At 36.8% G+C, this 18320-nt stretch overlaps 1 protein-coding gene across 1 annotated transcript in view; it reads right to left on the reverse strand.

Annotated features, from left to right (window-relative positions):
• LOC127448475 (glucosylceramide transporter ABCA12-like) overlaps positions 1-7877 on the reverse strand; it is a 45848-nt gene extending 37971 nt beyond the window's left edge. Inside the window, exons 1-9 of the mRNA XM_051711019.1 lie at positions 7858-7877; positions 6960-7168; positions 6333-6409; positions 6059-6189; positions 3026-3196; positions 2508-2672; positions 1835-2030; positions 1556-1695; positions 16-135 (exon numbers count right to left, since the gene is read on the reverse strand). Coding sequence (XP_051566979.1) covers positions 16-135; positions 1556-1695; positions 1835-2030; positions 2508-2672; positions 3026-3196; positions 6059-6189; positions 6333-6409; positions 6960-7150 — 1191 coding nt within the window. The 5' untranslated portion in view covers positions 7151-7168; positions 7858-7877. The remainder of the gene's footprint in view (positions 1-15; positions 136-1555; positions 1696-1834; positions 2031-2507; positions 2673-3025; positions 3197-6058; positions 6190-6332; positions 6410-6959; positions 7169-7857) is intronic.
• Positions 7878-18320: the final 10443 nt, after the last annotated feature.

Raw genomic sequence — 18320 nt, forward strand, 5'->3', positions numbered from 1 at the left:
TTCTATTTAGTATACCTGAAGCATTGGCAAGGTTTTAGTCAGAAGGTCAGCAGACTGCATGACATAGGACGATGACGCTATCCATTCAGCAGCATAAAGCTTCAGATCGCCAAACTGGTGCAGTGTAGAATTTGACTGCAGGAAAGCAAGATGAGAGATTTATTTCATTATAGTCAGATACCAAACACTAGAGTGTATGTTTAGGACTGACTTAATACTGCCATTAGTGAGCTTCTCTTCCACTGAAGTCTTTTATTTTAGCTTTGCTCTCCTAATTTCCTGTTTCACCTCCCTATTTACTTGTTTCTTGTCCAAAAGACATATTTTAAAGATTTTGTCACTCAAGGCTTATTGTTCGAGTAAAAATTTACATTATTTCTAGTAATCACAATATTTTAGTAGGTATACAGTTACAGGGCCTACACATGTGCATTTATGAGCATTTAAAAAAACTATGTACTATTTTGATGTTACTACTATGTACTAACATCAAAATACATACAATACAATGCATTTATTGTGCAACTACGTGTTGTTCTGCAAAATTCTCACAAGATTTACACTTACTGCTACTGAGGTTGAGGTATGGGTAGGTTTAGGAGCAGGGGTAGGGGTAAGGGTACAATTTGGGTTAGAGCTGTGATTAGGGTTAGGGGTAAGGTTATTTAAATAGTGTAACTACAGATGTAACTACAGATATAATTAAATGCAGGTACTTTAAATTTAAGTACAATGCAACAATACATATGCACATAATAAGTACATTGTATCATATGAATAAGTACATAGTAGTTTAAGACACCTATTATAAAGTGGGTCCGAATTTAGGACCGTACTTTTTTGCTGATTACACGTATACTCAAAATCCAGTCTTTGTTCTTATAGCCTTAAATGGTAAAGCCTGGCACTAGCAATTACAAGGCCAAGGGTTCGTTAGCAGAAAATGCACGTAGAGGTTGCATTAACTGAAAATTTTTCCGTTATACTGTATACCAAATTTTACCAAACAGTGACAAATATTTCATAGTGCTCCTCGTCATGTTGACAGAAACAAGACAAGAATGAAATACATTTAAAGCTAGTGCATTTTAATCATCTTTATGTTGTATAAATGGAGATGCGGCTTTACTTTCTCTTTCTGTCTGTGTGTATGTGTACGAGAGAGAGAGAGAGAGAGAGAGAGAGAGAGAGAGAGAGAGATCTCCGCCAAGTGATGGTGAGAAAACTGCACTTTTTTAATGCAATAATCTTATGTATAACTTGTCTTATCTGGGAAATTAAAACAAATGTAATGGATAAAAATAGATCATGATGGAAAAGAGTGACAGAAATTGATTATTTGTCACAGAACCTCTAAATGCATTTATTAATAAAATGTATATCTTCAATACACTGTACATTGCTTTGGATACAAGTGTCAACCAAATGAATAGAGTAAATGACCATGTACTGGTAACAATCTGTGCCAGATATCAGTGAAAAATCGTAAATTGGCAGACAGTGTAAATGCAGTCTAGATGTCAATGTTTATTGAAGGAGTATTTTAAACCAATACCTTTCTCATGATTTCTCTGGTCAGAGGTGTGTCTGGTGAGTAAAGGACCTGTCCTAACAGCATGGGTTTGAGGAATGCCCATGCCACTGCACCCCCTGTGGTGTTTACCATATCCAAGTAGAGGTTCATACAGAAGGGACCTGCACAGCAGGACATGAGAAGTGTATTAAGCCTGACAACAGCATTTCATCTCCAAATGCCATAAGCAGATTCTAGAAAGTTCATTATCATATTGCTTTATTGCACATTTAACTCTGTGCTGAGAAAGTGCTTTCATACTGGCATCATGAGGGATTTTAAACTTCTGAATGAGTTCTTCTCTCTTGTGGTCTGCCTGGACAGAGGGATCAGTCTCAGTTGCAATTGGAAGTTTAGTGATGGCGAAAAGCGTAAGGATGCCGTTTTTGCACAAGGCTCGAGAGATGGTGTTGAAGGTTGCTCTGCTAGACATGGTGGATCGCTTTCCTCTTACCAGCTGAAGGAGAGAGAAAATTAAACGTTTGTGGAAGTGCTTGGTGAGATTACCAATTTTACCAAAGTAACAATGTTAGGGCTGAAGTGTGGAATTTCTGTGCCACTAGCACCACCAAACGTGGTGCACCACCAAACCATTTGCAAAAATGAAATGATAATTTCCAAATAGCTTTCCCAAACACTCCCCCCGTCTGCTAATGGTCGCAAAAACACAGTCCTGCCCCAGACCTATGCCACTGGTTGAGTCAATGTCGCATTGTCGGGCAGTTGAGCTGCTAAATCAAACTGAGCAATATTTTGATAGAGCCTCAGTGCGACAGTGTTTAGACTTTTCATGATCTTTGAACAGCTTACTTATAGTTGTGTATATTAAGCTGGAATAGGAGAAAGAATTTTAACATAGAAAAAATTACACACAACAGTTTTAAACAGGGCTGATTTAAAAATAAAAGTAAAAATCTTCTTTGGGATAACTCACACTGTGGAACTCTTGGTTGGCCACCAGGTTTAGATCTCCAATGGTTGCAAGGTACTCTTGCAGTTTGTTCAGGGCAGGTACCAGCCTTTGCATCACTTCTGTCAGGAACTGGACCATCTGTAGCATGAGTGCCACCAAATCCTGAATTTCTTTGGATAACATCAGCTGCAAGAGAATTTAGTAGTGTTAAGACAAGAAGAGAACACCACAATCTAAGGTAGGGTGGGGTGGTATGACCAAAATAAAAGTAATGGTATATAATCACAATTTAGTTTTGAATTATGATTATATATTTTGTGCTATAAATTCAATGGAAAAAATTGCTTATATATATTAAAAAAAAGAAGAAAATAAAGAAAGAAATGAAAATCAATAGTTTTGACCAAAATATTATTTTTGGATGATCTATATGGCAAATGAGATTTCTTAGCATAAGAAATGTCATTAATATTTTGATTCATAGCAAGTAAGTTATTGCATATATTTGATTTAATACAACAGAGACAAGACTTTTGTACCTTAAACAAAATGGCCTTCGTGTCCACGTGGCGAACCAGGAGAATTACCATGCTGTACCATTCACTCTCTGACAGATTACAGAAAGCGCTGAAGATCATCTGCCCTGTCGGGTGCAGTCCCAGAGACAACGGGTCTGTGCACTGATACAGGTTTGCCAAACATGTCAAGATCTATGGCGAGAGAGGACAAACTGAGACTGCTGCGAGAATTTTACTCTCTCAAAGATATTCACAGAGACTTCACAACAGCCTAGAATGCTACTAGCTTGAATTATCAGGTCAAATAAGAGCTAAGCTTTGGAACTCTTTCAGTATTATTTAAAAAACATCCCAGCTGACACCTCATGAAGCTGGTTGAGAGAATGTACAGAGTGTGCAGAGCTGTAACCTATGCAAAGGGTAGCTACTTTAATGAAGCTAAAATATAAGATAGCTTTGATTTCTTTCATATTTTTGGTCATTAAATTTGTTATTTGATAGTTTTCATGACTTCACCATTTATTACAAAAAGTGGAAAATAGTTGTAAAAATGCATTGTTGAGTCCAAACTTTTCACTGGTGTTGTATTTCCCAATTTATTCGAATAGTATTTTCATAATATGTATTGTTTAAAAGCATTTTTATGAAGAATTGTGCCCTGCATCCCTCAATGAGCAAGCCAAAGGCAACAATGATAAGGTGTAGGCTAACATTTTCATGCTGATCAGTGTTGTTGATCATTATTGGTATTCATAATCATTTAGTAGCATTATTGATCATTTGTATTACATTATTAAACTTATGTCTTTATGTTATGTTGTCTAAGTCAAGGCATGTCTATAGCCTAGTGTGTAAGTCAAGGTTGATATGTAAGCTTTATATAGTAGTAGTAAATATTTATTGTCCCTTCAAAGGGCAATTTCTGTTACAGCATCTGATGACAAACACCTACAGTACATACAAACAATATGAAAAATAAAAAATGAATAAGACAGAGACAAACCACAACCTTAAAATAAAAATAAGTAATACAGCACCATATAATAACCATTATATAAATCACTTTCTTACTATCATCCCCTACCTCAGATAAACATTAACAACTGACACAGCATTTACTAGAAAATATCTTGGAGCTCTTGCAGTCCTAAACTTAGGAGCTCTGTATCGCCGACCTGAAGGAAGGATTTCAAATTCTGATTGAAGGATGTGAGTGGAATCATTTAGTATAGTAAGTGCCTTCTTAAGAGTCTGTTTTTCACATATAGTAGACAAACTTATCTGCCTTACACCTGTAAAACCTAATCCCAGATTAACAATTCTCAGCAACTGCGCTCTACCTTTATTTTTTCCATAAAGCCAACAGATGATTGCAAAAGTTAAGACTGATTTGATAAAATATCTGTAAAACAATGTTACAGTTGTACAGTTTTATCCACATAACAATGACGTGAGAGACAGGTCTAAAATCATTCATTTGTCTAGCATTAGCTTTCTTTGGTATAGGAACAATGGTAGCTTTTTTCCACACAGCAGGAACTTTCTGAAGGTGTAGAGAAGTTTGAAAAATAAAATGACTGATGTCACACAATTGACAGCACAACTTTTTAAAACCCTTCCACTAACTTTATCTGGTCCTAAGCTTTTATTCTTTGGGATAGTTTGTAAAACTCTAATAACTAAAACCTTATCAGTCGTAACCTGATCTTGTGTTTTAACCACAGAACAAATCTGGGAACACTCATCACTAAAGTTCTGTTTATCAAATAAAAATCATTCAACTTACTTGCCATGTCTACATTTTCAGTCATAAAATTAACAGACCTAATTTCTACTGATTCCTTACTTTTTATCCCTGCCATAGCTTTTATTCCTCTCTAAGCTGACTTAATACTGCCATTAGTGAGCTTCTCTTCCACTGAAGTCTTATATTTTAGCTTTGCTAAAATATAATTTCCTGTTTCACCTCCCTATTTACTTGTTTCTTGTCCAAAAGACATATTTTAAAGATTTTGTCACTCAAGGCTTATTGTTCGGGTAAAAATTTACATTATTTCTAGTAATCACTAGTTCTTCACAAAAATAAATACAGGAACTAACTACATTAGCCAACTCATCATTATCAGTGCAACAGTCTTTAAACATTTCCCAGTCAGTACATTCAAAGCACCCTTGTAGACATGAAATGTTCTCATCAGTCCATCTTTGAACCGATCTGGTGACTGGTCTTTCTCTCTTCAGCACGGGCTTATATAATGGTTGAAGGAAAACTGCATTATGATCAGCACAAAGTTCTATATGCATCCCTTACTGTCCCATAACATAAGTCCAATATTTTATCATGACGTGTGGGGCAGTCCATGTATTGTTGAAGGTTTAAAGATGGATATAGGTTGCATGTGTAAGCTGTCAAGGTTGCATATGTAAGCTTTATATAGGTTGTATGTGTAAGCTCTTACAGTACACTAGTTGCATGTGTTGCATGTGTAAGTTGAGATGTGTATTTTCCATTATGAGGGGAGGGGAAGATATTTTAAACTGCTATGGCATGCTTAAATACACCATGCAAATGTATTCCTTCAGAGAAAGATGAGAAAGACTGAGTGAGACTAAGAAAGTTCAGGAAGAAAAAGAGAAAGATGGGAAAGGCAGAGAAGACCATAGCATAACATCATTATAATTAAAATGTCACTTTCTCTCCTATGTTTGATAACAAAAAGATTTAATAAATGTACTTTTTTTTTTATTTAATTTTGGCTCCATGACTTCACAACGGGGAAAAAGACATACATTTAAAGTCTTCACAAGGAAAACTCCCTAAGATGTTTAGATTGGACCTTGGGATGGGAGGAACCAAGACTCAGCAGGGGGAGCCCATCCTCCTCTGACTAAGGGGATGGGAAATGACAACAAAAAGTGTCATTCAATTTATTTCTGTTTCTCTCATATTTTCCTGTTACTGCCTCACACTGTGTGAAATCTTCTTTTATTAGACATATCTTTTGAGAGCTGCTTTGATGTACAGTATGCATGGGGGACAGAGTTGTGCTGTACCTGCATGTTGCTGCTGGGTAGAGGGGACTCCAGCAGAGCCTGAATAGCAAGAGGGGGCATGCTGGTGTATTGCTCGACATCCTGAACAAATAGAGTGGTGTTTTTCAGCAGCTCTGATACTTTAACTTCAGCTGTCAAAATGCAAGACAAAAGACAAGTGAGGGAGCAGGCATGAGCACATAGGTTTGAAAAAGAGTGATTAGACCACCATCTGATGGCTGTAGAACATTGATGTTTCTGCTGTCCTTGTGCTGGAAGGGACAGTGATACACACCTGGAGATGTGATGTTGATGTTAAGAGTTCTCAGAGTTTTGACATCGAAGCCAACAATTTGAGAGAGGGTTGAGGTCCTAAACAAAAGAGGAAAAAGAGAAGTAAAACATGAGAAGTAAAAATGCTTAAGGAAAGCTTTAATAATGATTTACAACCATTCTAATAACCATTTACATTTGTTTGTGCAGGTTTCTCAAATAACTTTGAGCCAAAAACCAACAATGAATGAAGTCATAGTGAAAAGCCATTCGCAATCCATTTTACTTCCATAATTTGATGTGTTTTAGAGCAAACTAGGATATCTAATGAAAAATAAATATATGGTGGGACTTGATTTTATCCATTGTAAATTGACTGGCTTGTGAAGTGGCTGTTACAAAACAGAATTGATCCAGGTGGTTGGAGGGGAGAGGCTGAAATGTAATAGGGATTTGTGACGTCAGCCAAAAAGGAAAGTCATTTCAGAGGCAGAGCAAGTTATTACGTCTTGATTGATGTTTTGAAACATTTTTTTTTTTCCCTTGATAAATCAAGCACAACAAGACAAGGAACATATATTAAACAACTAAACAGGGTGAATTTTGATTTCATATTGAGGTATTTAAATGTTATTTTAAAAAGCAGTACCAGTCCACTTTAGTGTTATAAGTGCTGGGGTCTCCAACAAATGTCTGGAAAATCAGATCATAGATGTCGATGCTTTTGTTCACCACACTGGTTGTGAGCACATGGAGGGCCTGGAATGTGGGGACAACGGTGCCACATAGCAGCCTGGGGCCAAGAGACAGAGCCTGGCTGATCAGCTGCACAGAGGCCATATTTTCAAGAGCACACACCTACAACATCAAGAAAACATCGCACAGTAAAACTTACAGTCCAGAGTGCTGAAAATCAACTAAACTAAAATTTAACCTGTTATTCACTAAAGGTTCCTTTCCTCTGCACATTCTCTGTTCCACATTTTCAGATTGGTGCCATATTTGCCTATGCCACACATGGAAATCAACGCCATGAAACCTGGCATGATACATATAAAGTGCAGCTCTCAGACCACATTGTGTTTGTGTTAAATGGCAGTGAATAGGAAGAATTTAATTAGTGACCTATATATATATATATATATATACATATATATGTTATATATAGATAATTTCTTTTGGTTTGGAAACAAAAAAAATTCCTTGTCTTATCCCATTGGCAAATAGTTTAAACATTACTATATTTTTTTTAGACTTGTCTAAAAACAAGTCAAAATATCTTGTCATTTTGCTTCTCAAGTAAATTTAGCTTGTTTTAAGAATGTTTAGATATTTTTACTGGAAAACAAGACAAAAATACTTTTTTTTTTTTTGCAATGTGGAAAAGAGGAGTGTGTACATTCTTCAGAATTCCTCCTTTTGTTTTCCACAGAAATAATAACTGCATTTAGGAACAACACAAGTGTGAGTAAATATTGACAAAATTTTTTGGATTAACTATTCATTAAATTAAGCTCAGTTTATATGTCAACTATCAATACTCTCACCTGAGTAAACAGGCGGTCCAGTATCAGGCCTGAACTGTCATTCACCCAGTTGGTTGAGACAAATTCAAAGGCAGTGTTTAGCACTTGCAGTAGAAGATGCAGATTTTCTGCAGAGAGCAGAAAGACATGGAAAAGAGAAAACAAAGATCAACTTTCACATAGCTAAAGCAACTTAAATTCCCCACAGGCATCATTACTTAAACCTAACTCCACTTTCAGACCAGAATCACAGTGAAGCAAGCGCAAATGATTTAGAAAAGAGACATTGAAAGCTTAATGGCGCCATGTGCTGATTTAGATCTGACAGCTCTTACAGTCTGCAACACCTCCAGCTATTAAAAAGATCTGACACTTATGGGGAAATTAAATGCACAACAAGACAATGGCATTATTAAAACATATTAACAAATATAAAAGCCAAAAGAAAGACTTAATGAGCATCTTATCAATGAAAATTTGCTGCATACAAGGAACATGAAAAAGTGGAACTTCAAAGAAACCAAAAATGGTGCATCCTAGAGCACAGCAGGATGATATATTTAAGCAAACTCAAAAAGCAAATAGGCTAATATAACACAAAGTACTGGGGATCACCAAAAGCAGAGCAAAGAGCCAAAACTTTTGAAAACATTTGATATTTTAAACAGCACAGGCTGCAGAAGTGATTCTACTGCAGTAATGGGATTTAATAAGGTGCAGAAAGACTTTCTCATATAGTTTGGCCACATGCCTCCAGGCTGAGAAAAGCAGACTTTAAACCAATTGTTCATAGAATCGCTATGAAAACTAACAAATCTTTGCAGTGACAAGCACATAAAGCAACATACATTATTTCATAGCAAGAGTATGAATGTAATTTATTCAGTGGAATAATCGGGGGTCTGAAATATTTACAGTGCATAACATAATTTTTGTTTCCTGAGCTAAACAAATGTAAATTATGCATAGATATAATTATGTATTCATACAGCTGGATGATAAATACTCACATGCGCTATTTATAACTGTGGGTATCTATTCTGCATAAGCGACTGTGGAAATAAAACCCCTGAATGAACAGTGTTATAGGTCAGTACATTTTCTCAATTGATTTATGTACCTTGAGATTCATTGGCCAAACTTCTCATGATGGTCTTAATAGGAGAAGAATACTGTAGATCATCTGGAAGACTGTCAGCAACATTTGCCAGCATCAAAGGCAGCCTAAGTAAACATAAAAACAAAGTCTAATTAACTAACCAAAACTTATTATTTAGCATTTTTAGCGGGATCAACTTAATCATATTGTTCTACAATGCAATATGATAATTTGTGTTCTTTTCAGAGTTGTGAACACTATTTCTTTGAAGAACTAATAATTTACTATATTCAGGCTAAATGCTATGCTGGCTGAAAATATGAGAGCAAAGTAATAGGTTTACAATGAACAAGAAAAAAATAGGCATTGTTATAAGCTCATAACCAAACCTTTTGAAAAGACCAGCATTGCTGGTAACCAACATAGGTTTTGTTTTGGATGCTGGTTTGGTGGTGTCCCCACTGGGTTTATTTACTAGCATAACCAAGAGTTCCATGGTCAACAAGCATCAACAGAAAGACCATGTTAGTTGACCATTTTTCCTGGTGAACAACATGGCTATTCTGGTCTACCAGCTAGAGCAGTACCAAACCAGCAATAAACGGCAAAAACTGGAAAACTTCAGAAGGGAAAGAACCAGCCATAGCTTGTTCTGGGGAAGGACCTCAAAGAAACTTACTTGTCTGTCCAGTTTGTGTTATTCATCAGCAACAGATCTCCAATATTCATGCTAACAGCCCCCAGCACCATTTGCGTGAGATCCAACTCCATGCTACTGTTGCCCATCGAGATGAAGTTCTGAATGGTGTACAGCAGCTGTTGGGTAATGTCAGCTGTTTTAGTGAGGGGGATTTCATCCCCTTGGAGGATCATTAGGATTGTCTTCAGGTTCTGTTCCAGGTCACCAATAATGCTGCCTGAGGAGGTGGTATTAACATGTGGCACCATGGCCAGAAGTCCATTGACAGAATTGACTATCTGAGATACTGCTCCCTCTACATCACCAAAGGTGCTGGTGTCATTAAGGACAGAGGACATTGTCTCCATGTGGTAGAGAGTGATATTGAGGTATTGTCTTCCTTCAACAGGCATTATTGAGTACAGAGATTGCACAGCCTCGCTCAGAGAATCCACCACTTGTGATACTTGGATAGGAGAATCAGTTTGCATGAGGCCCTCAAAGAGACTCATGGACACTTGATTAGACATGGTCATCAAAATGTAAGCAAGACCATCAGGAGTTATTTGTGTGGACGTCGCATTGTAAACTATGTTTAGAGAGGCAAGGAGAGACCCTACAACCTCTTGGGAGATTTCCGGGAAGTGTGGTATGATTTCTGCAGTGCTGGATACTCTGGAGAGGGCAGTTAAAAGAGTGGATTTGATAGCGTAGAGGTAGTCATGCGTTTCTTGAGGGAGAACAAAGACCATTTGATTGAATGTCTGGTTTAGCAACATCTCCCGCTCTGCATCGTTGCTCAGGCTGTAGTTGTACATGGAGAGGTTGAAAAGTATATGAGTGGCCATGACATTGCTAAGGATGAGAGGATGGGTGACCTCTTGAATGGATTGTCCATTTGGAAGTATTGTGACATTCGAGAGGGCCAGAACATGGTTTAGAGAGTTAGAAATCATGTTGGTTGACATCAGGACTTGATCTGTATCACTAGGATATGCCTCAAGCAATGCAAAGGCTTGCAGCATTTGTCCAGATATGTTGAAATACATTGCTACCTCTCCAGAGAAGAGTGACGCAAAGGCTTTGGTGGCTTGATTCACAGCCGCCAAATACGGTGCTACAGTCATTTGTGACCCTGGATTGGAAAATGAGCCAATTATGTTTTGAAGAATGTCAGTGATCTGAGGGCTGATGTCACTGACTCCCTCAAAGTTCTCTGTGAGGATGTTATTGAGGGCAGTGAGGAACTCAACTGCATTGCTGGTGCCATTTTCTTGCTGTGAGACAATGTTTGACAATGAGGCTTGAAGTTGTTGGGCCATGTGCTCAATTGTTTGAGCGATGTTCAGAGATGGCTGCTCGGAAAGCAGCATGGCCACATCAACCGTTCTTCCTAGGCTCTCTGTTAGCTTTTCTATTTTATCTAGGTTCTCCAGACTCCATCCATTATTGCCAATGTCCTTTAACATCTCTAGAAACTTCTGTCCATTGCTTGGGAGTGTCAAATAGGACAGCACGTTTAGAGCTGTATCAATGGTTTCCTCCTGATTTGAATTTCCAGTCATGTCACTCAAAAGGCCTTTCAGGATGACTGCCAGGTCTGGATTAGTAAAGAAAACGTGGATGGTCTCCAGGATTTCAGTCTGGGTTGGTGGAATAGAAAGAACTTCAAGCAAGGCTTGGTAATCAATGTCAAGAAGATCAAGGAAGTCATCCACTGGCTCCCTTATTACACTACGTGATAGCCTTCTGGTGTTTCTGGTATAGGACAAAAGACTATGTAGGTTGTGTCCCTGAGCCAGCTGCATCTGGATTGGGTTCAGATATTGCTCCACTGGGGCAAAGAGGTCACTGGTAAGTTTAATTTGTCTCAGCATGTACAAAAAGTTCCCAGCAAGGTCGATAAAATTGTCAGAGATGCATTTCAGTGGAGGTGTTGTCTCGGTAAGAGTTGGCAGAACTTGCCTTACTGTCTCGTACAACTTGAGCAACATTTCCAACACAAAATTGATTCCACTATCTTCAGTAGTGCTAAGCCAGTTGACAAATTCAATGGTTTTCCACACAATGCCACTTGAATCTTCCAAATACTGAACATGTTGAATTATTTTATAAAGTGTTGGCCAGTTTTCCAGCAATCCCATTTCAATGATTTGTAAGGTAACCTCTTTTATAATGCTGTCAATTGTGCTTCCATTGGGGTTCATAACTATTTCTCCACTGAGGAGATAATTAATGGACTCCTCTGTAAAGTTCATTCCAGTAAGGGCGATTTCTATAGCCTGCATGATCATTTGAAGGTTTCCAGTTGAGTTCTGGAGAAGATTGCTATTCTGTAGGATATACTCTATGGTTTTTCCAATTGCCTCAATGTATGGCTCTATCCAGGGAGTCTCTGCTTTGATCTTCTCCAGAGCCATTTGTACAGTGGGCATGCTGATAAATAAGAAAGAAGTTATTATTGCACAATCACAAATATATATACAATAAGTATAAATGGCCCTTTTAAGGTGATGTGTGCAATTTCTGCGCCACTAGAATCACCATATTGCACCAAATTAACATCTTAACAGCTTTTAACAGGATGCTCACATAAACAGAGCAATTTTTAAAGCACCACAGAGCTTCAGTGTTTACACTTGTCAAGGGAATATATCAACGCATGACTTGCTTAGAGTTGTCTTTCCATATTAAACTGGGATATGATGAAGTATTTACACCTTTAAGGATCCATAAACTTAAAGGGTTAGACAATCAATAATAATTAAATATACAAAATATATGATATGTATTAAATACAGTTTACAGTACATTACATGGCCATATGTATATTGTATAATGTATACAGTGATTTAAATTTGAATTACTTCTGTTTAAAAAATCTTAAACCTGCAAAACATTAGTCTGTAATTCATCTTGATTTTTTTCTCCATTTCAGTGGGTACTCACATTATATTAACATAATTGTATAGTTATAATACAATTGGCGCATTTCCATCATGGTCAATGATCTACAGTGAGCACATAAATGTTCCAGCAGTCATTCGTGATTGATTTGCCCAGATATGGGGAAATGCATAATTTGATTCCTATCAGTAGTCAGTTCATTAAAATGATGAGCACATAAAGCAGAATCGATTTAAGAGCAGGGAGACAGAGATAACAGAATAAGAGAAACTATTTTATCTGCTCAAACCTGTTTGGAAGTCAAACTGAATAAATCACCCTAAATGCCAATTTAATTACTCTTACTTAGTTTGTTTGTATGAATCCTACCCCTGGTCCTTATTGGTAATAACTGCAAATTTCTCAGCAAATTTGAGAATGTATTTTTGTAATTTAATCTGATGCAAGACAATGTTGGGTATGCAAGTGCCACATGCTTTTGTTGTTGGCAGTTCTTTTAAGCTATACAGGCTCAGTTTGAAAAATAATGTGTGTAATAACTGTGAAAAGCTCAATACACACTCAATAAAGTGTATGTTTATAACATATCTTTCTCATTTATAAGAGAGATAATTGTTTGCTGTCATTTAATATGACTCATGTAGTAATGTAAGAATGAGTTACTACCTTACAAAAAAAAAAAATCTAAAGCATTTTTTCACCTTTGGTACAACTGCAGCTGGAAGAGCTGGGCATTCCAGTCTCTCTGGTTTGTTAATTCGGCCATTGAGAGGTTGGACAGCATTGATGTGTAATGCAATAGGACTTCTGTTAGGTGTTCACAAGCAAAGGTATAATTCAGAGTTGTCCCGTATAGAGACTCCAGAGACTGAACCATCATAGCTGCGGTGCCATTTATCCACAGAACGTCCATCTCCATGCCCTGTTTAAAGTAAGAATAGCAAATATATTAGAAAATCTAGATCAGTTTTTAGCGCACACTGCCATCTAGTGGGGACGTATGACAGTTGCATTTAAGAGAAAGAGATGTGTTTTAATAGGATAGTGTCATTCATTAGTCATCAGAAACATAGACAACTAATAGCAAACTACTAGAGGAACTGTTACAACTCCTGGTAACCAAAAATGTACCACAGTACATATGAGTGTACCCCATACAGAAATCTGAAATATGGCAATACATTTAAAATGCATACCAGTACATAACATGTTCATGTATGACATGCAGCCACAAACAGTCACATACTTGAACATACATGCAACATATTTCAAAATACTACAAAAATGGCCACTTTCATATGTAACACATACAGTATACGACACACACACACACACACACACACACACACACACACACACACACACACACACACATGTATGAAATATATTTCTATGAATTCCAACATATCACATGTATGGATATAAGATTGTATACGTGAAAAACCATATTCTCTGCTTGTTTGCACATGTACTTTAAAACATACAGTACTGTGCAAATGTTTTCGGCACATACGATGTTTCACAAAAACATTTGTCTTAAGATGGCTATTTATATCTTCAGCCTTAGTGTGTCAATAGGAAATATACATTTTAACTCCCAAACATTCCTTTTGCAAATATAATAGAACAGAAAAGAAGAACAGGGAACCCTGCAACAGATGGTATGACCTCAACAGAGCCCCCCACTGAACATCGAGTTAGTTTGGGATTACATGAAGAGATGGAAGAAATGGAGACAGCCTAAATAGATAGAAGAACTGTGGCGAATTCGCCAAGATGCTTGGAACATCCTATCTGCCAACAACCAAGAAAAACTGTGTCCAGGTGTACCTAGGAGAATTGGGGCTGTTTTGAAGACAAAGGTGGTCACACCAAATATTGATTTAGCTTGTTTTATGTTTACTGCACCTTGTATGACATTAATTTATATATGAAAATTATTTATGCCATTATTTTAAGACATCCACACTATGCAACAGTTTTCACAAGTGCCTAAAATTTTTCACTGCACTGTATGTAACAAAGTAATAGTGAAATTGGATAAATGTGCATACAGTATATGCCCACATTTATAAACTGAAATATATTATAATATAATATATTCATAAATAACCATATATCAGATTTCTGTATTGTGCATTATTTACAGCTACTTGTGTTTTTGATGTTAATTTGATTTTATACTTATCAGCCATAATCGTTTCAATTGAGATTTTAATTTTTAATTTAATAATTTCTATTAAAGTATTTGACATTTATGTTTTTATATGGTTAGAAAATAGATATGTCCTTATGCAAGTAAAAACTGTCCAAGAAACTCACATGGGAGGGGCAATTATTGCCCCTTAACAAAAAAGGCTTTTTTTTTTTCTTTTTTATTATTATTATTATTATTATTGCTTTTTCTTTTTTTTTTTTTTTTACAAACAAACTTATTAACTTAATTTGTCTCACCGTCATATTTTGGGCTGTTGTTGCCTCTCCTGGTTTACTGAAGGCTGCTATGACTGGCAGTAGATTGACACTGCACCACAAAGTCAGACTGGCTTCATTAATTCCAGCAGCTTTTCTCACATCCAGCCATATCTGAAGCACATTGCTGCAATTCAGGCCCTGACCCTCCAAACCAGCCTGAGGAGATAAAATAATTTACAAGCGAACACAATTTTACACAACAGTAAGACACAAAACGAAACAGGAGGACAATAAAACAAAAGCTGTTTAAAAATAGTAACCTGTAATATCAGAGACTAAACACAACATAATATATAATATATACAGTAAACCATTCAAATCAGACAAACAAACCATCTACGCATTATGCATTCTCTGATGACTTCTTCCTCAGTGGAAAATGTATCATAGTTTATCTACTAAAATACCTAATTTTTACTCCTCTACAAATCAATGTGGTGACATCTACCTGGAATATTATTCCCATTACACCACAAAAATTTAAATATGAGGAACAAAATCACATGTCTTCTTAAAACATTTTATGACAAGCGCTGTTTTACTTAGAGATGTAAACTGGCTCATCTTGCATGATCTGACGAGTGACAAAATGACCAGCACTGTTTGTCACTACAAGGAAAACAGTTTAATAACTGCATTGTAATTATTTAGCTGACAATTTTTTTTTTTTTTTTTTTTTTTAAATAAAAATAATGCAAAATACAGTTTCATGGCCATAAAGAAATATGTATAGCTGCTAACTGTTCTCAATTCTCTCGCTATTGGTAAGTAAGTTATTTTTGGACCCTGACCTATTCATGGGGCCCACTCATAACAATTTTTGTTTCTGGCCCCTGGTAGAGACGGCTCTGATCACTGATACTCCCCTAGCAAAGCATTCACCAAATGTATAATAGGGAGGCAGGTATATAGGATTCCTGCCAGGATTGAAGCATCGTTTGTGAAAATTTTCTCTAGGGGTGAAATGTAGCACCAAATACATGCTAGATAATAAAGTCTGCAATAGCAGTTTATCTGTGATTACTATATACTTCTTGGCACATTGACTGGGCCATTCAGAAATCTAAATAGGTCATGATTAGAATCACATAGCAAGCTGATTAACAGCTTAGGCCGGCATCCCACCACCCGATTATTTTCGCCGATTTTCAGTACTTTGTAAGCTTTATTTACATAGTTGTTCAAAAATCAGAGAAAGTGAGTGACCCTGATAATAGTGTTTTTCTAGGGTTCTTCTACACGTAAATGATTAATAATATAAGAGACTGGAGACAGAACAGTCTGTATATTGAATGTAAATATTTTTCTAACTGAAGCTGCACTAAAACGGTTCACCAAAATTTAGTTGTTCTGAATCAGCTAGAAGGAAAATCAATGTAAATACTGTAACAAATCATACAGTGACAACACTGAGTGCAGTCTGCTGTGATTTTACATTGTCATGCTTATGTAATGTCTGTCATTGCTTTTTCCACTGTCACAAAGGACTTTGGCTATTTTAAGCTGGACCTCTAATAACCTTATTGTAGGCGTCTAAAGACACAGTAGGTTCTAGCGACAAATCATAGACCTGTCTTTGTTATTGGCGCAGTTAATAACGTCATTAATGTGAAAAACAAACATTCTTTTAATACGCTTCAATGGATAAAATAGAAAACCCAGCTGATCAACCCTCTTTTATGGGCTGTGTATAAGTGTCGTAACAGGCACATCAGTAGAGAGGAATGTTGTTCTAACCTGTATAGCAGCTTCAGTGGTCGACACAAGAGCCTGTGGCAATCCACCAACAAAGGAGAGAGCAGTGAAATTGTTGGAGTTCATGGCATGAAACACGTCTGACAAAAGGCTAGACAAGGGCCCCTGAAGAATGTACAAAAACTCTGCAGAGAAGGAAGCACTTCTCTTAGCTACATACAATTCCAAATCTGAAGGCGACACTGAACCTGCAAATATTCTGTTGTTTTAGTTGTAATGTAGGCTTCTCTCACCTGTTTGTGCCTGCATATTTTGAGTACTGTTCAAAATGACCTCTTGAATTGCGGACACAACAGAGGGCAATGAATCCCACATAGGAGTATCTCTGAAGGTTGACAACAGAGCAGCCAACATCTCCTCCAACCTGTTGCTCAACAAACAAAGTCAGTTTAACATTCACCACTAAGATGAAATAAGATAAACTAACTCATCAAGCGATTTCATTGGATCTTATGAGAAAATTTCAACTTGATTATATTTATCACATGTCCACTATGAAAACTGCAACATAACTTCTGATTGGGGTCTCAGAGACTGCAGGTATAAAAACATGAATAAATGTAATGAATTTTCATGTGATAAGCTGTTTTGATTGGTGTACACACTGTACCTTTTCATCCAGCCAATTTAGTTTTGAATTTCTATTTGGATTTATTTTTAACATATTTTTCTTTAATGTGTTGTTTGTCATGGTCAAATTGACCCCAAAGATGAAACAGTGTAACTATATTAGATTTACTGCGATTGAACAGTCACAGTTCTGAAAAGTCTGTGCCTACTTTGTAATACAACAGAACATTCAGTTTCAATAATATCTGCCAAATGGCTCTTACTTGGGTTAGAAAAATACAGTATATTAAAATAATCTAAAAGAGAAAAAGCAAATGTGGATTATGTTTTCAACAGTTACATTAACTTACGTCTGAAAGGTCATTTGGTCAGCATTCCCAGAGAGGATTTGGACCAGCACCGCTGCAGCTTCTGTGACAGTCTGAGCAGAGTCATTCAAGAATGGTGATATAGAACCCATAAGCACTGCAAGCTGAGGGACCAAAGAACAAGTTAAAAGTTTGATATGAGCAGACAAGTAAAAAAGTCTGAGACCATTAGTGAAATTGCTCACATTTTGCTACCCCCCCCACCACCCACCCACCCCATTTCATTTAATTATTCTCTGTTTTTATTTAATTTTAATTACAAAGATATTATCAGCAAAACCTGCTTTTGGGTTGGACCTGCTTGTTTTGATTATTGGGGGGAGGTAATCCCCTCCGGAATCTATGCCCTTGTTTGAAGACCATCTTGTGCGCTTCCATTTAAGCAAGAAAATCTGAGATATTGTACTAAAGACCCCTTTACGCATGCGCAGAGCACTAGATGGCGCTATAGGAAGTGTAATCGAGCTTGAAATCACGGTCGACAAGGAGACTACTGTCAAGATTAACAGTGAAAAAGGAGTTACATTTTGGTCTGTTCTCACCAAAAACTGATTGGATCACTTCTGAAGACATTGGTGAAAGCACTGGAGTCTTTTATGATGCCTTTATGTGATATTTGGACCGTCAAAGA

Source organism: Myxocyprinus asiaticus, chromosome 11, assembly GCF_019703515.2.
Source record: "Myxocyprinus asiaticus isolate MX2 ecotype Aquarium Trade chromosome 11, UBuf_Myxa_2, whole genome shotgun sequence".
In the NCBI taxonomy this organism is placed as follows: domain Eukaryota; kingdom Metazoa; phylum Chordata; class Actinopteri; order Cypriniformes; family Catostomidae; genus Myxocyprinus; species Myxocyprinus asiaticus.